Below are 24867 nucleotides of genomic sequence, written 5' to 3' on the forward strand. Positions count from 1 at the left end.
GTATCAGTTGCTCTCCACATCATACTGCCCTGGCTTGTGTATCATGTAGGCATCCATGGTTGACTCTGACCAATGGACAGCCTTGGTAAGAACATCTCATCACAATGCAGGCCCTTTGACCCTAACCTATTCTAAGATCAATGTAACCCTTCCCCCTTATGTAGCCTCTATTTTTCTATCATCCATGTGCCTATCCAAGAGTTTCTGAAATGCCCCTAATACAGGGGTTCCCAACGTTTTTTATGCCATGGACCCCTACCATTAACCAAGGAGTCCATGGACCCCAGGTTGAGAACCCCAGTCCTAACATACCTGCCTATACCACCACCATTGGCAGGGTGTTCCATGCATCCACAACTCTCGTTGCAAAAAACAGTTACCTCTGACATTGAATCCGCTCCCACCACTATACTTGAATCACCTTAAAACATTGCCCCTTCATATTAGCAAATGTACCAAATTAGTACTTTGTAGTCTATTCATTTGCATTTGATGTTACCAGGCTGGTACATACTCAACCAGTCCTTTCTCAGATCTATTGAAATCAAGAGTGAATGGGCACTCATTTGGAACACAAAATCCTTAAAGTTTCAGTGAGTGAATGTGGAAGGAATATGTCTACTTGTGGGCAAGAATCTGGATCTGAGTCTCTCTAAAAAGGGGTTATGCATTCAAATAGGAGACAAACTGAGGATTGTGCTACCCTTTCAGATCAAATCAGAGGCAGATACTTTAAGGATCAGTTTAATCATCTGTACTTTTTTTTGGATATCAGGTCTGGAGATCTGATGTTTGTAATTCAAAGCAATTGTTTTGGTTCATAACTAGCTGATTGTTATGATTAACCAATGGCACCTAATTACTGTACGATCTGCTTCTTTCCCCTATATCAACTCTGCTGCAGTCTGCTTTTCACAGTATGAAGGCACAGGTACCTTCCGTAAAATTGAAATATCAAATCCCAAACCTAATTTGCTTAGTCCATTCAAATATGGAATCAGTGTCAAACTAACTGGAAGGTCACCATGTCCGCACAAGGTTTAAGTCAGAGCTGAATATTCATCAAGTCAAAGTCCTCATATTTAAACCCAGGAGAGAATTGTACCTTGGTGTCCAAGAAGACAAATTTGTCAATTAGCCCAACGATCTCAAAATTAGAATCAGAATCAGGTTTAATATCACTGGCATTGTGATAATATTGTGAAATATGTCAGCTTTGCAGCAGCAGTAAAATGATAATAATAGAGAGACAAAAAACTGTGAATTACAGTCAGTGTATGGTTCAATGTCCATTTATAAATCAGATGGTAGAGTGGAAGGAGCTGTTCCTGAATTGTTCAGTGTGTGCCTTCAGGCTTCTGTACCTCCTTCCCGATGGTAACAATGAGAGGAGGGCATGTCCTGGGTGGTGAGGGTCCTTGATGATGGACGCCAACTTCTTAGATGTTTTGGATACTACAGAGGCTAGTACCCATGATGGAGTTCTTTACAACTCCCTGCAGCTTATTTACTCTGCAGTAGCCCACTCACCTCATACCACACCTCTCAAAATTGAAAGGAAACAGCTATTGAAACCATTTCTGTCCATGTTTGAATTGTTTATTTACATACAACGGCTTTATCTTTTATAGTTATTTATTTATAGAGATACAGTGCAGAATAGGCCCTTCCAGCCCTTTGAGCCATGCTGCCCAGCAATCCCTGATTTAACCCCAGCCTAAACACAGGACAAATTGCATATCTACTATAAGCCTACAGACTCTCACAGCTACCTGGACTATTCCTCTTCCCACCCTGTTTCTTGCAAAAATGCTATCCCCTTCTTGCAATTCCTCCGTCTCCGCCGCACCTGCTCTCAGGATGAGGCTTTTCATTCCAGGACGAAGGAGATGTCTCCCTTTATTAAACAAAGGGGCTTCCCTTCTTCCACCATCAATTCTGCTCTCAAACACATCTCTCCCATTTCCCGCACATCTGCCCTCACCCCATCCGCCCACCACCCCACTCAGGATAGGGTTCCTCTTGTCCTCACCTACCACCCCACCAGCCTCCGGATCCAACGTATAATTCTCCTTAACTTCCGCCACCTCCAACGGGATCCCACTACCAAGCTCATCTTTCCCTCCCCCACTTTCTACTTTCCACAGGGATCGCTCCCTACATGACTCCCTTGTCCATACGTTACCCCCCCCCCCCCCCCCCCATCCCTTATCACCGATCTCCCTCCTGGCACTTATCCTTGTAAGCGGAACAAGTGCTACTGCCCTTACACTTCCTCCCTCACCACCATTCAGGGCCCCAGACAGTCCTTCCAGGTGAGGCGACACTTCACCTGTGAGTTGGCCGGTGTGGTATACTGCGTCCGGTGCTCCCGGTGTTGCCTCATATATATTGGTGAGACCAGACGCAGACTGGGAGACCGTTTCGCTGAACACCTACGCTCTGTCCGCCAGAGAAAGCAGGATCTCCCAGTGGCCACACATTTTAATTCCACGTCCCATTCCCATTCTGATATGTCTATCCATGGCCTCCTCTACTGTCAAGATGAAGCCACACTCAGGTTGGAGGAACAACAATATGTTAGCTATAAGAAGCAGGAAGTAGGAGGGGATTATGAGAAATATAGGGTAGCCAGGAAGGAGCTAAAGAAAGGATTTAGGAGAGCTTGAAGGGGGCATGAGAAGGCCTTGGCATGTAGGATTAAGGAGAACCCCAAGGTGTTCTATGCATATGTGAAGAATAGGATGATGATGAGAACCAAGGTGGGACCACTAAAGGATAAAGAGGGCAACATGTGCCTGGAGGCGGAGGAGGTTGGGGAGGTCCTAAATGAATATTTTGCTTCAGTATTCACAAGTGAAAAGGATCTTGATCAGGATGAAGTCGAAGTAGAGCGGGCCTGTGTGCTAGACAATGTGGAGGTTAAGGAAGAATAAGTGCTGGATCTTCTTAAAAATGTTAAGATTGATAAATCCCCAGGGGCAGATATGACTCCCCAGGTTGTTGTGGGATTTGAGAGAATAGATCACAGGAGCATTAGCCATGATCTTTGAATCCTCTTTGGCTGCAGAGGAAGTGCCGGAGGACTGGAGAATGGCAAATGCAGTTCCCTTGTTTAAAAAAGGTAATTGGGAGAAACCTGGGAATGATAGACCGGTGAGTCTTATGTCGGTGGTATGCAAACTACTGGAAAGGATTCTTAAGGATAGGATCTATGAGCATTTGGAGAAGTACAGTCTACTCATGGATAGTCAACATGGCTTTGTGAAGGGAAGATCGTGCCTCACGAGCCTGATTGATTTTTTTGAAGAGGTAACAAAAGAAATTGATGAGGGTAGGTAGGTCAGTGGATGTGGTCTACGTGCACCTTAGCAAAGCATTTGACAAGGTCCCTCATGAAAGACTCATCCAGAAAGTCATGAGGCATGGGATAAGTGGAACCTTGGCTGTTTGGATAAAAAAATTGGCTTAAAGGAAGAAAACAGAGGGTAGTTGTGGAAGGAAAGTATTCTGCCTGGAGGACGGTGACTCATGGAGTGCCACAGGGATCTTTCCTGGGACCCCTGCTATTTGTGATTTTTATAAATGACCTGGATGTAGAGGCGGAAAGATGGGTGAGTAAGTTTGCGGCTGACATGAGGATTGGAGAAGTTGTGGATGGAGCTGTAGGTTGTCAAAGATTACAAGAGGATATAGACAGGCTGCAGAGTTGGGCAGAAAAATGGCAGATGGAGTTCAATCTGGAGAAGTGTGAGGTGATGCATTTTGGAAGGACGAACGAGAAGACTGAGTACAGGATTAATGGTCAGTTACTTAAGAGTGTGGATGAACAAAGGGACCTTGGGGTTCAAATCCATACATCCCTTAAGGTTGCTGCACAGGTTGATAGGGTAGTTAAGAAGGCCTATGGGATGCTAGGCTTCATTAACAGGGGGATTGAGTTCAAGAGTAGAGAGGTCATGTTGCAACTCTACAAATCTCTGGTGAGACCGCACTCAAAGTTTTGTGTTCAATTCTGGTCACGTCATTATAGGAAGGATGTGGAAGCTATGGAGAGGGTGCAGAGGAGATTTATCAGGATGTTGCCTGGCTTGGAGAACAAGTCATATGAAGCAAGGTTAGCAGAGCTGGGACTTTTCTCTTTGGAGCGTAGAAGAATGAGAGGGGACTTGATAGAGGTCTACAAGATTATGAGAGGTATAGATAGGGTGGATAGTCAGTACCTGTTTCCAAGGGCACCAATAGCAAACACCAGAAGGCATATGTACAAAATTAGGGGAGGGAAGTTTAGGGGAGACATCAGGGGTAAGTTTTTTACACAGAGGGTTGTGAGTGCCTGGAATGACTTGCCAGGGATGGTGGTGTAGGCTAAAACATTAGGGCTGTTTAAGAGCCTCTTGGACAGGCACATGGATGAAAGAAAAATGGAGGGTTATGGGGTTGTGTGGGTTTAGTACTTTTTTAAAGGATTATATGGGTCAGCACAATTTGGAGGTCTGAAGGGTCTGTGCTGTAGTGTTCTATGGTTCTAACACCTTATATACTGGCTGGGTAGCCTCCAACCTGATGGCATGAACATTGACATCCCTAACTTCCGTTAATGCCCCTTCTCCCCTCCTTACCCCATTCCTGATATATTTAGTTTTTCCCCCTCCTTTTTTTCTCTCTTTCTGCCCATCACTCTGCCTGTTCTCCATCTCCCTCTGATACTCCCCTCCCTCTTTCTTTCTCCCTTGGCCTCCCGTCCCATGATCCTTCCCTTCTCCAGCTCTGTATCCCTTTTGCCAATCTCCTTTCCAGCTCTCAACTCCACCCCACCCACTCCAGTCTTCTCCTATCATTTTGCATTTTTCCCTCCCTGTCCTACTTTCAAATCTCTTACTATCTTTCCTTTCAGTTAGTCCTGATGAAGGGTCTCGGCCCGAAACGTCGACAGTGCTTCTCCCTATAGATGCAGCCTGGCCTGCTGTGTTCCACCAGCATTTTGTGTGTGTTGCTTGAATTTCCAGCATCTGTAGATTTCCTTGTGTTGACAAATTACAATGACCAATTAGCCTACTAACCTGTATGTCTCTGGACAGTGGGAGGAAACCAGATGACCTGGGGAAAGTCCATGCATTCCACAGGGAGGATATACAGACTCCTTACAGATGACGTTGGAATTGCACTCCGGATTCCAACACCCTGAGCTGTAATAGCGTCGTGCTAGCTGCTACGCCACCGTGGCAGCGTCCCTCAGCTTGGTATGAAGTCAAATGGGATGAGCAGTTTGCACTTATGGTTAGATTACTAAATCAAAAGAAGTTTGAAGCTACAAGTTCATCAACCCACTATCTTCCACTCATCATATTCTCCTCTTATCCCCATTCAATAATCACCTCATTCATAATTTCATGTTGGAAGGTGCTTCCAACTAATACACATTACTATATCAATTGCACTGACAACCCTGCCCATTCCACTCACCAATGCGGAAATAAATCTGAGTATTTACATCTACGGTCACGGACGATTAAAGATATATCAAATCAAAACCTCATCCAACCAAACTGACATTTATCACAGTCACTCTGTTGGACACCAGAATATTTCAATAAACTCATGGCCAAGACGTTAATCGTTCAAACCGAATATGAGTTCAGAGTCACTCATTGGAAGAAGTAGAGATATCGATAGTTTGCAAAGGCTCAAGTTAACAAGGAACACATTTTAGGAAATAATTTTTCACAAAGATTAAGTTCACATGGAATTTGGGATGAGATGTTAAAGGCATAAGCATGTGAAATGACTACTGGAGACAGCACGGTAGCTAGAATTACACAGATAGTGCACAGTTACAGCTGCGTTTTAGCTGCAAGGCAATCCAGTAAGATTCAAAGATAATGATCATTTGATAGGGAACACTATGGCCCTCACACATCTGAGAGCAGGGGTTGGTATTGAGTTAATGGGACATATTTGGGTGCATATACTAAGTATTTTTCCAGATGTGTATGGATGTAGCAATTCAGATGGGAAGTTTGAATTGGGTTTACACATTTCTGAAAATATCCTGCCTCCAACGGACAAAATATTATTGTCTGGTATGGGGGTGGGGGGCTACTGCACAGGATTGCAGAAAGTTGTAAAATTAGTCATCTCTGTCATGGGCACCAGCCTCCATAGTATCCAGGACATCTTCAAGGAGCAATGCCTCAGGAAGGCAGCGTCCATCATTCAGGACCCCTATCACCCAGGACATGCCCTCTTCTCATTGTTACCATCAGGAAGGAGGTAATTGATCCTGAAGGCACTCACTCAATGATTCAGGAATAGCTTCTTCCCCTCTGCCATCTGATTTCTGAATGGACTTTGAACCCATGAACACTACCTCTCTACTTTTGTTTTGTTTTAGCTCTACTTATTTTTAACTTAACTATGATTATACAAACTGTATATAATTACTATAATTCATTTATATGTATATATTTATCATGTATTGCATTGTATTGCTGCAGCAAGGACAACAAATTTCACAATATATGCCGGTTATATTAAACCAGATTCTGATCCTGATATTATGGATGAGAGTTCAGCTCATTCTATACCTCCCAATATCACTGTCTTCTTTGTTTCTCAGTATTGACACATGTACCAAAATACAGTCCAAAGCTTGTCTTGCATACAGTTCACCCAGATCAAGTCATTACACAGTGCATTGAGCTAGAATAAGGCTAAGCAATAACAATGCAGAATCAAGTGTAATAATTACCAAAAAAAAAAGGTTACTCGATTTTGATGTTTAAGAGAAGCTTGAATAGGTACATGGATGATAGGGTTATGGAGGGATCTGGTCCCAGTGCAGGTCGATGGGAGTCTGAAGTTTTGGCATGGACTAGATGGGCTGAAGGGCCTGTTTCTGTACTGTAATTTTCTATGATTCTATGACTCTAAGTGCAATGCAGCTAAGCAATAAAGTGCAAGGTCATAACGAGGTAGATTGTGAGACCCAGATTCCATTTAATTTTCACAAGCAGCTCATTTCAGAGTCTGTTAATGACAGGATCAAAGCTGTCCTTGAACCTAGTGAAGTGCTTTCAGGTCTTTGTATTTTCTACCCACTGGGGAGGGGAGAAGAGAGAATGTCTGGTTGGAGTTTTTAATTATGTTACCAAAATTGAGCAGTGGTCTCATAAAAATGGTTCAGTGTAGAACTGAAATGACTGTTGCTAGGAGACTAAGAGAGTGTGAGTGAAGGGAGAATATAGAACTATATTTTCTCTTTTTACCCATTTTAGACAGAGGCAAAATTGAATCATTTGTGTTTGGAGGAATTTGTACCACCCTTCAACTACTTTACAGTGCAAAATTGATCCTTGATAAACCAGGAGAGAACGGCTTCTCGGAGTAAGGCCTTGCTTTTGAAGAGTGGTCTTTGAAGGTTAAGGTTGGATGTATTTTCCCATGTTTCAGTCAGCATGCCCAATTATTATGCACTCCTTATTCAAAGGTTCAAAGGTTGAATTTAACGTCAGAGAAATGTATCCTGAAATGCTTTTTCTTTGCAAATGTCCACGAAAACAGAGAAGCGCCCCAATGAATGAACAACAGTTAAACTTGAGAACTCTAAAGTCCCCCCAGCTCCCCCTCTCACGCGTAAGTGGCAGCAAGCAATGATCACCCCTGCCCCCCCAAAAAAATGCGCATCAGTACCATCATCAAGCCCAAGCGTGCGCTAAGCATTAGCAAAGACATAGACCGAAGTTACCCCAAAGGCTTTGCATTTCATCCAACATTTGGCAAACCACATGTTCTCTCTCCCTAGAGAATATTCAGTATGGTTACTTATTTGATTAATTTTCCTCCCCATCCCATCTTTTATGGTTTTCTTGGGTGGAAGCTCTTTGATGGTTGTTCATTTTGGGTAAACTTCACCCAGTTTAACGTCAACCCTTTCCAGGTCTCCGAACTGAATATCTCTCCCTGCAACAAGTAAGGAGGAAGATGGTTGATCAAAGCTTAAGTCTAATTATAAACACAAGAGATTCTGCAGATATCTGGAAATCTTGATCAACACAAACAAAATGCTGCAGGAACTCAGCAAACTAGACAGCATCTATGGAGAGGAATAAACAGTTGATGTTTCAGGCTGGGATGAAGGATCTTGAAGAAGGGTCTCAGCCCGTAAAATCACCTGTTCATACAGCTCCATTGATGCCACCTGACTTGCTGAGTTTTTCCAGCATTTTGTGCATGTCGCCCAAGTCTAGTCAATTACCTACGAGTATGCAGAATTGATAATGGACACCAGGATATGTATTCTGCAGTCCACCCCAAGTTTAACAAAAAAGACGCAAGAAGGTTTTTACATGAGAATATGTTAAATCTTTTAAATGCAGCCACTGATTTGGCAGCTCTGGCATCTCATTCCAAGCAGCAATCAGCATTTTTAGAAGTAGTTACCAACTGTGCTGTTAGCAGTTCATATTACACATTTACCACAACCCTCAATCTCAATAAATTCCTCATTTATCCCTGTTTCAAAGAGAATACACCCTGCTGGCTGTACAGCAAAGTGCAGTTGCTACTCACTACTGAAATATGAAACAAGCTTTAAAGCTGTCACTAAGACCAAATAACAACACTGGAGTTTGATTTCTGTTTATGTCACGCTCCAATAGCAAAGACTGCGGAGATTTGGCATGATATCAAAAACTTTGACAAACTTCTACATGTGTGTGGTGGAAGGTGAATTGACTGGCTGTGTTACGGCCTGGTATGGGAACACCAACCCCCTTTAATGGAAAATCCGACAGAAGGTAATGGATTCAGCAAAGAACATAATGGCTAGAGCCCTCCCAACCATTGAGTACATCTACATGAAACACTATCATAGGAAAGCAGCGTCCATCATCAGAGATCCTCATCACCCAGGCCATGCACTTCTCTTGCTGTTGCCATCAGGTAGAAGGTACAAGAGCCTCAGGACTCACACCACCAGATTCAAGAACAGTTACTACCCCTCAACAATCAGGCTATTGAACAGAAAAGGATAACTACACTCCTCTATTGAGATGTAACCACAACCAATGATCTCACTTTAAGTACTCTTGATCTTGTTATAGATAGAAACATAGAAACGTACAAAACCTACAGCACAATACAGTCCCTTCAGCCCACAAAGCTGTGCTGAACATATCCTTACCTTAGATGTTACCTAGGGTTAGCCATAGCCCTCTATTTTTCTGAGCTCCATGTAACTGTCCAGGAGTCAAAAGACCCTATTGTATCCACCTCCACCACCGTTGCCGGCAGCCCATTTCACGCACTCACCACTCTCTGCGTAAAAAACCTACCCCTGACATCTCCTCTGTACTTACTTTCAAGCACCTTAAAACTGTGTCCTCTCATGCTAGCCATTTCAACCCTGGGAAAAAGCCTCTGACTATCCACATGATCAATGCCTCTCATCATCTTATACACCTCTATCAGGTCACTTCTCATCCTCCGTTGCTCCAAGGAAAAATGGCCAAGTTCACTCAACCTATTCTCATAAAACATGCTCCCCAATCTGGGTTTCCACATCCTTCCTGTAGTGAGGCGACCAGAACTGAGCACAGTACTCCAAGTGGGGTCTGACCAGGGTCCTATATAGCTGCAACATTACCTCTCGGCTCCTAAACTCAATCCTACGATTGATGAAGGCCAATGTACCGTATGCTTTCTTAACCGCAGAGTCAACCTGCACCTCAGCTTTGAGCATCCTATGGATTCAGACCCCAAGATCCCTCTGATCCTCCACACTGCCAAGAGTCTTGCCATTAGTACTATATTCTGTCATCATATTTGACCTACCAAAATGAACCACCTCACACTTATCTGAGCTGAATTCCATCTGGCACTTCTCAGCCCAGTTTTGCATTCTATCAATGTCCTGTTGTAAACTCTGACAGCCCTCCACACTATCCACAACACCCCCAACCTTTGTGCCATCAGCAAATTTACTAACCCATCCCTCCACTTCCTTATCCAGATCATTTATAAAAATCATGAAGAGGAGCAGATCCCTGATGCACTCCACTGGTGTCCACCTTTATGAATCGTCTACAACCACTCTTTGCCTTCTGTGGGCAAGCCGGTTCTGGATCCACAAAGTAATGTCCCCTTGGATCCCATGCCTCCTTACTTTCTCAATAAGCCTTACATGGGGTACCTTGTCAAATGCCTTGGTGAAATCCATATACACTACATCTACTGCTCTACCTTCATCAATGTGTTTAGTCACATCCTCAACAAATTTGACCAGGCTCATAAGGCACAACCTGCCTTTCACAAAGCCATGCTGACTATTCCTAATCATATTATGCCTCTCCAAATGTTCATAAATCCTGCCTCTCAGGATCTTCTCCATCAACTTACCAACCACTGAAGTAAGACTCACTGGTCTATAATTTCCTGGAATTCCTCCAGCGTTTTGTGTGTGTTGAATTTCACTGTATGTTTCGATGTACATGTGACAAAAAAAGTTAATCTTTATTTTGACCTTAAAGTTTGTTTTCATTTCTGGGCTGAGTGGCAGCTGTATTTTGTTCTACAGCCAACAGGGTGTATTCTCTTTGAAACTGGGATAAATAACTAATTTATTGAGATAGAGGATTGTGGTAAACATGTAATATGAACTGCTAACAGCACAGTTGTGGTATCCAGTTGGTGCCAACTTTTAAAACTGCTGATTGTTGCTTGGAATGAGATGCCAGAGCTGTGGAAATCAACCCCTGTGTTTAACAGCTTTAACACATTTTAATTGTAAAGACCTTTTTTCATCTTCTATGTTAAACTCTGTATGCACTGTAGATTATATCCTGGTGTCCGTTATCAATTTTGCAGGCTCAGAAGTAATTGACTAGACTTGAGCAACATGCGCAAAATGCTGGAGGAACTCAGCAAGTCAGGCAGCATCTATGGAGGTGAGTGACGTTCCAGCCTGAGACCTTTCATCTGGGCTTAAACATCAACTGTTTATTCCTCTCCATAGATGCCACCTGATTTGCTGAGTTCCTCCAGCATATTGTGTGTGAGATTTCCAGCATCTGCATATCTCTTGTATTTATAATTAGACTTGAGCTTTGATCAAATGTCTTCTTCTGTACTTGTTGCAGGGAGAGATATTCAGTTCAGAGACCTTCTGGAAAGGGTTGATATGAAGCAGGGTAAAGATTTCCCAAACTGAACAACCATCAAGGAGTTTCCACCCAAGAAATGCATAGAAGATAGCTTCAACACATTCTAAATAAAGCCTACTTACATCCCTAACCCTAGCAGATCATAGCCTGGCAGCTGCTATTAAATCTCTGCTCTCAAAGGCAATCATCTAGATTTGAGTCTTGCTCAACCATCTACCTCCTCATTTGCTGCAGGGAGAGAGATCCAGTTCAAGGATCTTGTGGAAAAGGTTGAAATTAAGTTGGGTGAGGGTTGGCCAGACTGAACAGCCACCAGAGATTCCACCAAAGACATGCAAAAGGGCAGGGAGAAGAAGGAACTGAATAAACATCTACTCATATTATTTTCTTTAACAAGAACTTTATAATACTTGAGCTTGCATATTGATGCATGGGAAAATGCATCCAAACCTAACTTTGAATATTGCCTCCATGAGTTGCATTTCCCTGAGAAGGGATCAATCTTTGTGCTGGAAAAAAAGGACTAGGGGTTAAGGGTTAAAGGTGAAAGGTGAAATACTTAAAGGTAACCTGAGAGGGGAACTTCTTCACTCAGAGGGTGCTGAGAGTCTGGAACGAACTACCAGTTAAAGTGCAGGATGCGGGTTTGATTTCAACATTAAAGGGGAATTTGGAGAGGTAAGGATGGGAAGGGTATGGAGGGCCACCCTCCACATGTGGGTCAATGTGACTCGGCAGAGTAACAATATGGCACAGAGTTGATGGGCCAAAGGGCCTGTTTCTGTGTGCTCTATAACTCTGAGTGCAGAATGGTCAAAGGGTCATACAAAGTGCTCCAAGCACAAACGAATCAAAGCAAAACACACAAAATTCCGGAGGAACTCAGCAGGTCAGGCGGCATCTATGGAAATGAATAAACAGTCGATGTTTTGAGCCGAGACCCTTCTTCGGGTCTGAGAAGGAAGGGGGGAAGATGCCAGAATAAAATGGTGGGGGGGAGGGGGAAGAGGCTAGCTGGAAGGTGATAGGTGAAGTCAGGTGGGTGGACAGGAAGGAATCTGATGGGAGAGGAGAGTGGACCATAGGAGAAAGAGATAGAGGAGGGGACCTGGAGGAACTGAGGGTGGACTCTTCTTGGTGTAAGAGGAGGCTATGGACCAACATGTTGAAAAGGCCAAAGTAAGAAATAGTGGAAGAGGAAATTTTGTTTTACCGGAAGGAGAAATCAATATTCATGCCATCAGGCTGGAGGCTATCCCAGACAGAATAGAAGATGTTGCTCCTCCACCCTGAGGGTGGCCTTTTTTTGATACAAGAGGAGACCATGGCCTGACATGTTGGAACAGGAATGGGAATCGGAATTAAAACATTTGGCCACCGGGAAGTTCTATTTTGTACAGATGGAGTGGAGCTGCTCGACAAAGCAGTTCCCCCAATTTACAACAGATCTCACCAATGTAGAGGAGGTAGTATTAGGAGCACCAAAATAATAGATGACCCTAGCAGATTTGCAGGTGAAGTGTTGCCTCACCTGGAAGGACCGTTTGGGGCCCTGAGTGGAAGTGAGGGAGGAGGTGTATGGGCAGGTCTAGCACTTCGTGACAATTTTAAAATATAGTTTTAGATTTTCCCAACATCAAGAAAAACCATCCAGCTGGAAACATACAATGTCTTTGACTCCCAGCAAAAGTCATTTGAATTCTGAACACCCTAGCTCATTCCTAATTAGCCTGGCCTCTAAATCCACTGCCCACTTTGGGTAACAACCTTGTAAAACTGTGCCTCAAGAGAAAAGAAGATGGCAGTTTCATCTGCTCAACTACCTGCCTTATTACTGCAAGGAATGATACTCATTTCTGAGATTTTGTGGATAGGGTTAATCAGAAGGTTCCCTTCAAGCCATAAATGGACAGAAAGGGAGGCTCTACAATGGGTAGTCAGAACTGCGCAATCCATCACTGGCACCAGCCTAGCCACCATCTGGGACGTATATACAGAAAGGTGCTGGAAAAGGGCCAGTAACATCCTGAAGGATCTCACCCACCCTGCTCATGACTGTTCCTACCACTCATATCAGGGAGGAGGCTACATAGCATTCACACCTGGACCACCACACTCAAAAACAGTTCCTTTCCCCAAGTAGTAAGATTGATCAACATCGCCACCCATTAACTCCACCTCTACTTTATTATTTCCTGTCAGTCGTCTTATGTACAGCTTAGAACCATTTTATGGACATACAATCAATCAATGTATGTCAGCTATCTTATGTATTTATATTTAATGTGCGTGTTTTATTATTATTGTGTTCTTTATCTTTTGTGGGTGTTTTTGGTGCTGCATTGGATTCGGAGTAACAATTATTTTGTTCTCCTTACTCTTGTGTACAGGGAATGACATTAAGTAATCTTGAATTTTGATGATGGATTTAATCCAGGAGAAAGTGGCCGAAACCTGATGCGAGCTCAGAATGGTGAACGGCAAAGGTTGGGAGTGCACAGGGGAGGGAAATTTATTTTTAAGGCAGAAAATTCTGGAATGCTGTACCAGAAAGATGCTGGAAGCAGAATCGAAAGTTTTGTGGAGGGCGCAATTTACCAAAAACCTAAAAGCAGCAAGCAATTGCAGAGAAAGCACACCATGGAGCGTAAATGGAAAAGTGTTTGAAGAAGAACAGAGCTAAATAGTCTCATTGTAAGGCATTGAAGAGTTTAGAAAGTGAAACTTGCTTCTGGTTAGCAGTGTTTGCAAATGAGACTTTCTAATTGTCATCTGCCTTGAGCCACAGGTATTTACACAGCGTTATCTAAGCTTGGGAATGATCCTCCTTTTTGTTTTGACTTCTGTGATCCTGCTTTCATGGGCAACGTGAAAAAAAAGTTCTTCAAAGCCTCTTCCTTCTTCACAATAAGTCACTAAAAGCTCCCATGTCAGAAGGCAACTTGGACACCTGCATGAGTGTCTGATTGCAAGGGGATCATTGTTTTCCAGATTAGGCATAAATATTAGTAGAAAATAGCAACTCTATTAGTAAAATGGTATGCGGCATAATAGGTTCTTGATTAGTCAGGGCGTCAAAGGTTATTTATTTATTTATTGAGCTACAGCGTGGAATAGGCTCTTCCTACCCTTCAAGGCACACCACCCAGTAATCCCCCAATTTTAACCCTATCCTGATCACGGGACAACTGACAATGACCAATTAACCTACCATGTGAAGAAACTGGAACATCCAGAGGAAACCCATTCGGTCATGGGGAGAATGTATAAACTTATCACATGCTGCAGTGGGAATTGAACCCGGTTTGCTGGCACGGTAAAGCGTTGTGCTAACCACTAAGCTACCATGCCTCCGCTTATGGGAAGAAAGCAGGAGAATGGGGTTGAGAGGGATAACAAATCAGCCATGATGTGATGACAGAGCAGACTCGATGGGCTGAATGGCCTAATTCTGCTTCTATGTCGTATGGTCTAACCCAATACAGCGGTGGCTTAGTTTCAAATGATCTTTCAAAAGGGAGATGTTCCTGGCAAATTTTTCTACAGAAGTAGTTTGCCATTGGCTTCTTCTGGGCAGTGTCTTTACAAGTGTCTTTATCAATATAAAGCCAGACATTATCAATACTCTCAGAGATTGTCTGTGGTTGCATAAGTCAGGACTTGTGATATGCACCAGCTGCTCGATTGACCATCCACCACCTGCTCCCATGGCTTCAAATGACCCTGATTGGGGTGGGCAGGGTCTAAGCAGGTGCTACACTTTGCCCAAGGTGACCTGCAAGCTAGCAGAGGGAAGGAACGCCTTACACCTTTGGTAGAGATGTATTTCCACCCTGCTACCCGTAAACTTATTAGCTGGGTCAAAAATATGCCAAAGAAGAAGTTGAAACTCATTGATGTTAAGCCACAAGAAGCAAATGATCAACTGGGTCACAGCCCTGGCAAATCCAAAGCTGAGTAGGTAGCTGTTTTGGTGCTAATACTGTAAGAGAAATGGGAGTGTGGGGGGGGGGGGTGGGGGTGGGGGTGAGAGATAGAGATGGGATAAACTCCTTCCCTATTGAGAAATCTGAATCAGAATCAGGTTTAATATCAGTAGCATGCATTGTGAAGTTTGTTAATTTTGCTGCACCCATACATAAAAACAAATGATAAATTACAGTAAGAAATATTTTTAAAAATAATTTAAATAAACTAAATAGGGTGCCCAAACAGTGTAGCAGTTAGTGCTCAGACTGTCGGAGTTTGGAGTTCAATTCCAACGCCGTCTGTAAGAAGTTTGCACATCCTTCCTGTGAGTGCATGGGTTTCCTCTGAGTGTTCTGGTTTCCTCCCACAGTCCAAGACTGTATAAATCAAAATAAAGTCATAAAGTATTATCATTTGCTGCAGACAGAGTTAGTCAGAGTCTTTGATGGAACAGGACATTTGCTGAACCCGACTTTAATGTCCTGAAGCAAGATCCAGCCTCCCCACAGATTCTGGAATTCCATCAGTTTCTCGGCGTGCTCCCGTTCCTCATGCAACTGCTTCCAGATGAACTCAGCAATGTGGTGCACCCGGGTCACAAATTATGAAGACTGTGGAGAGAGTTGAAGAACTACAATGTTCAGTTAATTACAATAAAGAAATTCTCAACTCCAGCGGGTAAATTGACCATGCTGTGTCCAATTTAAAGAAGGAAAGTCTTGCTTTATTGTCCCACGTACGTCGACACATCAAACCAAACAGTGAAATGCGTCGCTTCACGTCAGTGACAACGCAGTGTGGGGGTTGTGCTGGGGCAGCCCACAAGCATCGCCATGCTTCTGGTTCCACCAGAACATCACGAATAGCAGATCGGCTGTCGGAGGCCTCTGCACTTAGCTAAACGCTCTCTCTCTCTCTCTCTCTCCCTCCCTCCTGATGGTGGGGGAGACTTTCAAGTCAGAGAACTCAGATTAAAAGCAACACGGCAGATTTGCACCATCATAATCAGCAAGATGTTTTGTTGGTCTCCCCTCTCGCAACACCTCTCTGTCCCTTGTTAGGGAGAGAGAGACTGCAGTATGTTGAATTGTTGGGTGATCAATTAGTTTCTGTTGGACTGCAGATCATGGTCTCTCTTTGGGGGCTTTGCTTTTGATTGCTTGGTGGGTGGTGGGTGCTGATGCTTCCTGCTGAAATAAGTCAGGGAGGGTTGACACTTTGCTGCTGCTTGTGCATGGAAGGGGGCTTTGGGGCTCTAACATTTTCCTATCATTCATCCTTTGGGGTTTCTTGTTTCGTGGATGTCTGTGAAAAGTAAGAGTTTCAGGCGGTATACTGTATGCACTGTCTAATATTAAATGGAACCATTGAACTGTTGAACCCTAACTCTAACCATGCATCTTTGGGATGTGGGAAAATGGGAGCACCTGAAAGAATCCCACACAGTCACTTTTAGAATGTGAAAAAAATCCCTTACAAACCCTGGTGGGACCTCAACTCCAATTAGATAGATAGATAGATACTTTATTCATCCCCATGGGGAAATTCAACTTTTTTCCAATGTCCCATACACTTGTTGTAGCAAAACTAATTACATACAATACTTAACTCAGTAAAAAATATGATATGCATCTAAATCACTATCTCAAAAAGCATTAATAATAGCTTTTAAAAAGTTCTTAAGTCCCGGCGGTTGAATTGTAAAGCCTAATGGCATTGGGGAGTATTGACCTCTTCATCCTGTCTGAGGAGCATTGCATCGATAGTAACCTGTCGCTGAAACTGCTTCTCTGTCTCTGGATGGTGCTATGTAGAGGATGTTCAGAGTTTTCCATAATTGACCGTAGCCTACTCAGTGCCCTTCGCTCAGCTACCGATGTTAAACTCTCCAGTACTTTGCCCACGACAGAGCCCGCCTTCCTTACCAGCTTATTAAGACGTGAGGCGTCCCTCTTCTTAATGCTTCCTCCCCAACACGCCACCACAAAGAAGAGGGCGCTCTCCACAACTGACCTATAGAACATCTTCAGCATCTCACTACAGACATTGAATGACGCCAACCTTCTAAGGAAGTACAGTCGACTCTGTGCCTTCCTGCACAAGGCATTAGTAATCACTGGTGCTGCAAAGTGGTTGCAGTAACTGTTACGCTTCCGTCCCTCCTCAAGGCACGGTAGAAGCCATGATTTACAAGCGTTCCCCGAGAGGCATCAAATATCCCTGCCTAGATGTCAAATTGCATAATCAGGATTAATATCTCTGGCAACACGAGTGAATCTGCAGATGCTGGAAATAAATAAAAACACAAAATGCTGGCAGAACTCAGCAGGCCAGACAGCATCTATGGGAGGAGGTAGTGACGACGTTTCGGGCCGAAACCCTTCATCAGGACGAAGGGTTTCGGCCCAAAACGTCGTCACTATCTCCTCCCATAGATGCTGTCTGGCCTGCTGAGTTCTGCCAGCATTTTGTGTTTTTATTAATATCTCTGGCATACAGTATGTCATTAAATTTATTGTTTTATGGCAGCGGTACATTGCAATACATCATAATAAAAACTATAAATTACAGCAAGCACATATAAAATACATGGGCTGCATGGTAGCATGGTGGTTAGCACAACGCTTTACAGTACGGGCGACCCAGGTTCAATACCCGCCTCTGCTTGTAAGGAGTTTGTTCGTTCTCCCCGTGATTGCTGGGGTTTACTCCAGGTGCTTCGTTTTCCTCCCACAGTGCAAAAATGTGCCTGTTGGTAGGTTAATTGGTCATAGTAAATTGTCCCGTGATTAGGCTCAGATTAACTTGGAGAATTGCAGAGCAGCCCAGAAGGGGCGGAAGGGCCTATTCTGTGCTGCGTCTCAATAAATAAATAAATCAATACATAAAAATCTTAAATAAGTAGTGCAAAAATAGAGGGGAAATGCTGAGGTAGTGTCCATTTAGAAATCTGATGGTGGAAGGGAAGAAGCTGTTCCTGAAATACTAAATGTGTGTCTTCAGGCTCCTGTACCTCCTCCCTGTTGGTAGCAATGAAAAGGGGATATGTCCTGGGTGATGGGGAGTGCTTAATGATGGATTTCACCTTTTACATTCTATATTGTATCTCATTTTATAACCCTCAAATGGTCTACAAGGAATGGTGGTGGTCACCTTATGCCAAGTCCCAAGTTCCAAGGAGACTTGCTACCTCTCGAACTGATTAAACCTCAGCTGGAAAATAACGATCCCCTTGCTATCAGAAACTCATGCAGGTGTCCCAAGTTGTGTTTCTGACACGGGACTATTTGATGATTTATTGTGGACTGGGAAGAAAGAGGATCTGCTTAAAATCATTGTTTACACACGATCTGTGAAAACACGCCCATGGAAGTCAAAACAAAAAAAATTACATCAGCTTTGATAACGCTGTGTAATCACCAATAGCTCATTAACAGACCCCATTGATCATAGAGGACAATTAGAGAAAATATCTAAGTAGTCATAAGCAAGTTTCACTATCAAAGCCTTTTAATGAATTGAGCTAGTGGAAAGAACAGGCCTTTAACTCATGGGCATTCTGCTGTACATAAATGGCCCCAGCATCTCGCAACAAAGGAATATAATTCAAATTCTTCATTGAGAACAATCTCAAACAAGGAATGAAGGACTCAACATGGAGGGATAAACATAGGAAGAATAGTTATGTTACTTCCCGTTACGCCGCTGGCGTTTGGGATAGCAACCGAGGTCCTCTACCCCGATGGTGTTCAGGGCTTCCTTCATCATGCCCGTAGCTTCCTCTCAATTTTCACAACTGTCAGTCATGTAACTCTCAGGTGGAGACTCAGGAATATCGTCGGTGTCAGATGCAGAAGGATTCCTCATTGCTATTTCTGTAACAATTTTTTTTGACCAGTCCAGGGTTGTTAGCCCTGAGTCATTCTTCACTGAGGACCAGTGAACCGCTTTTAGTCTGGCCTCTACCCTTTGACCTGTTTGGCATGGGTGACCCCACCAAGAGCCAAAGCATAAAGCCCTGACTCCAGCCAATGTAGCTCTCCGGGTCATTTAGGTATGTAAGCCCCCAAACCCCACAATAAGGCTGTGATCCTCTTAGAGGAGAAAGAATGGAGCTCCCATGTTAATCTCCCTGTCAGAATCAGAATCAGGTTTATTATCATTGAAATAAAGTATATCATGTAATTTGCTGTTTTTCACCAGCAGCACAGTGCAAGATATAAAACATTATATGTTATATTAAGAAATAAAAGATATCAGTGCAAAATAGTGAGGTAGTGATCATGAGTTCAGTGTCCATTCAGAAATTTGATGGCAGAGGGGAAGAAGCTGTTCCTGAATCACTGAGTGTGGGTCTTCAGGCTTCTGTACCTCCTTCTGATGGTAGCAATGAAAACAAGGCATGACTTGGGTGATGGGAGTCCTTAATGATGGATATTTACCTTTTTGAGGCATCACTCCATGAAGATGTTCTGGATACTACAGAGACTACTACCCATGATGAAGTAACAATATTATTGCTTATTTATTATTATTATTATTATTATTATTATTATTATTATTATTATTATTATTATTATTATTATTATTATTTCTTCTTTTTATATTTGCTCATTGGTTGTCGTCCATCCTGTTGGGTGCAGTCTTTCATTGATTCAGTTGTGTTTCTTGTATTTGCTGTGAATGCCCACAAGAAAATGTATCTCAGGGTTGTATATAGTGGCATGTAGAATGTACTTCAATAATAAATTTGCTTTGAACTTTCATTGTGCATCTTTAGGCTCCTGTATCTTTTCCCGATGGTAGTTGTTTTTTGCTTTACATCCAAAATATCACAATTGTAGGTCAAATATTATTGATTTTGTATTTTTTCTAAAGTGGGCTTTTTTAGTATATAGCATAGTGGTGCATTTCACTACTCTGGGGTGTATTGAAGTAGAATGCTACATGGTAGAAATCAACCTCAATTCTTGTTGGATTCAATAACGAATTGGAAACAAATCTTGGCAATTTACTTGCAAATGTTTCATCACCATGCGAGCAGATATCGTCAGTGTGAGGTTGATTGTGGTGTGTCCTCCAAATGCTTATACTTTTCGATCAGCTGTTTGGAAACTCATTTCTGTTGAGGGGAGGAAATCTCTTCACTGATTGACTGTGTGGCGAACTTCGTGCGTTGCAGTCTGGAATTTTGCCCACATTAGTTCATAGTTAGGATCGTGGCCTATGTGTTTGTTTACAGAATTTTTCACGGAACTCTCTTGAATGCCATGTGTTCGGTTGTGCCACGACTTTCTCTGATGCCCAGCTGAATTTGTGCCCCTCTCGATCTTCATGGGTAGAGACCAGGGAGAGTTGGTCATGCTGTTTAACAGCCAGTTGGAGGACACACCACAATCAACAGCTCACTGACGATGTCTCCTCACATGGTGACAAAACGTTTGCAAATAAATTGCCAAGATTGGAGAACAACTCAACTCAACATTCACTGAAGAATTCTTTGACCTTCTCAAAACAATAGCACTCAGATGCTCTTGACCCATTTCACTCAACATAGATGTAATCATGCAGAACAGAAAGATGAAACTTAGTCTTGGTCTTGTGCTTACTCTTTGAAACAATATTGTTTTGCCCTGTGATCTACTTTCTTAGCAATTCTTTCTCTTTCACATATTTATCGATTGCCTCTTGCAGATCAATGTTGAATCTGCTACATTTATTCATTGGGCCATACACCCTAGACTACAGCTTACTGCCTTAAAGTGATAGTAAATAACCCTTCCCTGTCCCGTGAGCTGTTTGCCTTTTATGTTGGTCGTTAGCCAGACCAATGTCACGTGATCTGGCTTCACTTCATTCACTCCTGGATTAGGTGATGACAGGTTCAAACCCTGTGTTTCATTGTCAAGACTTTGAGGTGAAGATGATGAAGCAACCTCCATTTTGACCTCAGTCACCAATACACCTTCCTGTCACAACACTGATCCTTTGGTTTCAGAGGAGATGTCGCTGATGAACAAGGGATTTACACCAGAAACGGCAAAGGAGATGCAGAGAACAGCAAATCAAAAGCAGATTTGATGAAAGTGATGGACATCACATGGTACTGTTGATGGTCACTCAGTTGAGCAACAGATCCTTTGTTAAAACTTGCTGTTTTGGACTCTGAGCCTAGCTCTGATGAATGTTTCCTGACAGATCTCTTAACTATCTGCTTTTCCTTGCAGGAAGTCTTCTTCATCCTGGGCCCTCAGCTCCCAGTGGAGCATAGGCCATCAATGACCTCCCATCACCCTCGTCCTCAGGAAGTCGATGGTTTGGTTGGAGTTTATCAATATTGCTGTAATCCATTGTGTCCACCATACAGGGGATTGGCCTACAGAGTTTCACCAGAGTCCAGTTGGTCGGCCTTACCAGTTTCCACTCTCACGACTGGGAGGTAGGGTTAGACTTTGAGAGGCCCTTTCAAGAAATAGGGAAGTAGATTTTATGCTGTTCCATCTTGACACTTACATTTACATTTTGTTACATCTGCAACTAGTATTGTTTTACACCCATTACTGTAATAATAGTTAGCATGCTAAACAACTTAACTAAAGCTTGTTTGCTGTAACAGTGTGAAAGTCAAAATACCTTTAAATTTGAACTTTATTAGCTTTCTTTTAATATAATTCTTTATTTTATAGAGTTTTATTTTCTTTATAGATGTTGAATGTTGGTTGTTCTTGGTTGCATGTTGTGTCCTGACCAACACAGTAAATTTAGTGTATTTGACAAGTGAAATTAATCTTATCCTTTCCTAACTCATCCGTGACAGGAAGGACTTGTCAAGTCAAGGTTATTGTCATTTAACTATATACATGTATACCGCCCAACGAGATGTTTCTCTGAACCAGGGTGTAAAGCACAGTCATTTAATAGACAATAACTTATCAAAGTAAGAATGAAATCTATAGATTAATATGCATAAATAACAAACTAAAGTGCATCAATTAAATATTGTAGGGCACAGAACAGATTATGCAGTGGCACTTTGAGTGCGATGCGTTAGGGAATTCAGAAGCCTAATGGCCTGAGGGAAGAAACTGTTCCCATCCTGACCGTTCTTGTCTTTATGCATCAGCGTCTCCTGCCTGATGGTAGAAAGTCAAAGAGGATGCTGGATGGATGGGTGGGTTCCTTAATAACACTAAGGACCCTGCGTATGCAGCGCTTCTGATAAATGTCCCTGATGGATGGTAGGGAGACCCCTATGATTCTTACATGACAGAATACTGTTTGTGTATAAAGGAAAGAAGTTTTCCCAGTTGTAGAGAAAACATCTTTGTACAGGAGTCTGCCATGGAGATTTGGCATGCCAGCTAAAACTTTGACAAACTTCTGCATCACAGCCTGGTATGTAAACACCAATGCCCTCGAATGGAAATTCCTACAAAAGGATTTCCAGGCAGCATCTATGGAAAAGAGTACAGTCAATGTTTCGGGCCAAAACCCCATACAAAATGCTGGAGGAACTCAGCAGGCCAGGCAGCATCTATGAAAAAGAGTATAGTTGATGTTTCAATAGACAATAGACAGTAGGTGCAGGAGTAGGCCATTCAGCCCTTCTAGCCAGCACTGCCATTCACTGTGATCATGGCTGATCATACACAATCAGTACCCCGTTCCTGCCCTCTCCCCATATCCCTTGACCCCGCTATCTATAAGAGCTCTATCTAACATTCAGTCTGAAATGTTTCCATCTGAAATTCGGTCAGGATTTCCAGCATCTGCAGATTTTACCTTGTTTGTGTTTCTATAGGTTGTGGGATCAATTCAGCGTTGAGCGTGGATAACTTCAGTCTCCTCTACAGTGAATTGAGTCCACAATTGATAGCCTCACTTTCAAGGACTCTACTGCTACAGTACTGCTCGTTACGGCACTGGCATTTGGGGCAGCAAATGAAGGCCCTCCATCTCTAGCTTTATTCGGGGTTTCCTTCATCATGTCTATAGCTCGGTTTTCACTACTGTCAGTCATGCATGGTCCATGTGGAGACTCAGGAACACCGTCACACTCAGATGTAGAAGGATTCCTCATTGATGCTTCCTTAACAGTTTTGTTTTACCAGTCAGGGTTGTTAGCCCTGAGCTTAACCCCTGAACCTGGACCGGTGGACCACTCTTAGTCTGGCCTCTGCCCTTTGACCTGTTGGGCATGGGTGACCCTACCAAGGGTCAAAGTCTAAAGCCCTAACTCTAGCCAACACAGCTCTCTGGGTCATTGAGGTACACAGCCTCCACACCCTATGACAAGGTTATAGTCCTCTTGGAGGAAGGACTCTACAACTCAGTAAAAGTTACTTACTCATTATTACTACTTGCAATGATTTCGGAGGTGATATCTATATAATGTATCTTGTAAGTGGCCCACATTGCTGTAGTTGGTTTGCTGTATCAGTAGATGGGGGAGTAGATGTTTTGTATGGTGGCTCTGGTAGCAGTCAAACAGGCTTCATTGACCTGGTTCATTAACCTTGAGAGTAGTTGGAGCTGTTGTCAGCTAAGCAACTGGCGATTGTTCCAGTGTCCAGTTCTGTGATGTCAAGATAATGGAAACTGGTTCAAAATTCAAAGTTCAAAGTAAATTTATTATCAAAATGTTTATATATCACCATATATACCATATACCATATATCACCATACACCATATACCTTGAGATTCACTTTCTTGCAGGGATTCACAGTAGAACAGAGAAATACAATTAGGATCAATGAAAAACAACGCTGAAAGACTGACAAACCACAAATATGCAAAAGAAGACAAACTGAGCAAACAAATAAATAAACAGATAGGTAGATATGATTGATAAATAAATAAATAATACTGGGAACGTGAGTTGCAGAGCGGTTGGGTCGAGATCTCCGATCTTGGCAATCTATTTGCATTAAGTTTTGTCACAGTACAAGGGGACATCATCAGTGCTGTGGTGAGTCCTCGGAATGCTTGGCCTTTATGTACCGGTACTTATCAATCAGTTGATTGGTCGTCATTACAGAAACTCAATTGTGACATAGGGAGGGGTCTCGTCACTGATTGGTTGTGTGGAAAACTCTGTGTTTTGTCTGGAATTCTGCCCACAAAGACTATGTGCCTATTATTAGAATTGTTTTTGGAAAACAATTCACGGACTAGGAGGGCCGGAATGGCCTGTTTCCGTGCTGTGATTGTTATATGGTTAAAACCTTGCTTCTAGGAATTCTCTTGCATGTCATTGTAGAGTCCTTGAAAGTGAGTCTGTGAGGTATGGGGTCAGTTCAGTGTCGAGGTGAGTGAAGGTATCCATACAGGTTCAGGAGCCTGAGGGTTGAGGGGTAATAACTGGTGGTGTGGCTCCTGTGCCTCATTCCCATTGGCAGAAACAGGTAGACAGCATGACCTGGATGGTGGTGCTATTAAGTGATACATTCAGTGCAGATCCCTCTTTTCTGAGCTTTTCACATAAGCAGGGAATTTATCCAGCTACGTTTCTACTTCCACCTGCTGATGTGGGATACTGATTGGGGGGGGGGGGGGACTGAGAGAACCAGAATTTTTACACCAGTAGTAACTCTTAAATCTATCTGGTGTACAGGCTCACCAACAAAATATTCAGCCCGTTTCATAGTTAATCGCTGTATGAGACCTTCTGTCTATAAAGACTATAACCCAAGAAAGGCTGAATCTGAAGCAGGAATGTGCATTATAATAAATGCA

At 42.9% G+C, this 24867-nt stretch overlaps 1 protein-coding gene across 3 annotated transcripts in view; it reads right to left on the bottom strand.

Annotated features, from left to right (window-relative positions):
* LOC140719176 (ferritin heavy chain B-like) overlaps window positions 1-24867 on the bottom strand; it is a 137014-nt gene that overhangs the window by 6557 nt on the left and 105590 nt on the right. Inside the window, exon 1 of one of the 3 annotated variants that reach the window (XM_073033600.1) lies at window positions 7748-7851. The exons of the other annotated variants lie outside the window; for them this stretch is intronic. Coding sequence (XP_072889701.1) covers window positions 7748-7849 — 102 coding nt within the window. The 5' untranslated portion in view covers window positions 7850-7851. Of the gene's footprint in view, window positions 1-7747; window positions 7852-24867 lie in introns of those variants that run through there. 3 annotated transcript variants of the gene reach the window in all.

This window comes from Hemitrygon akajei, chromosome 31 (genome assembly GCF_048418815.1).
Source record: "Hemitrygon akajei chromosome 31, sHemAka1.3, whole genome shotgun sequence".
Classification (NCBI taxonomy): Eukaryota; Metazoa; Chordata; class Chondrichthyes; order Myliobatiformes; family Dasyatidae; genus Hemitrygon; species Hemitrygon akajei.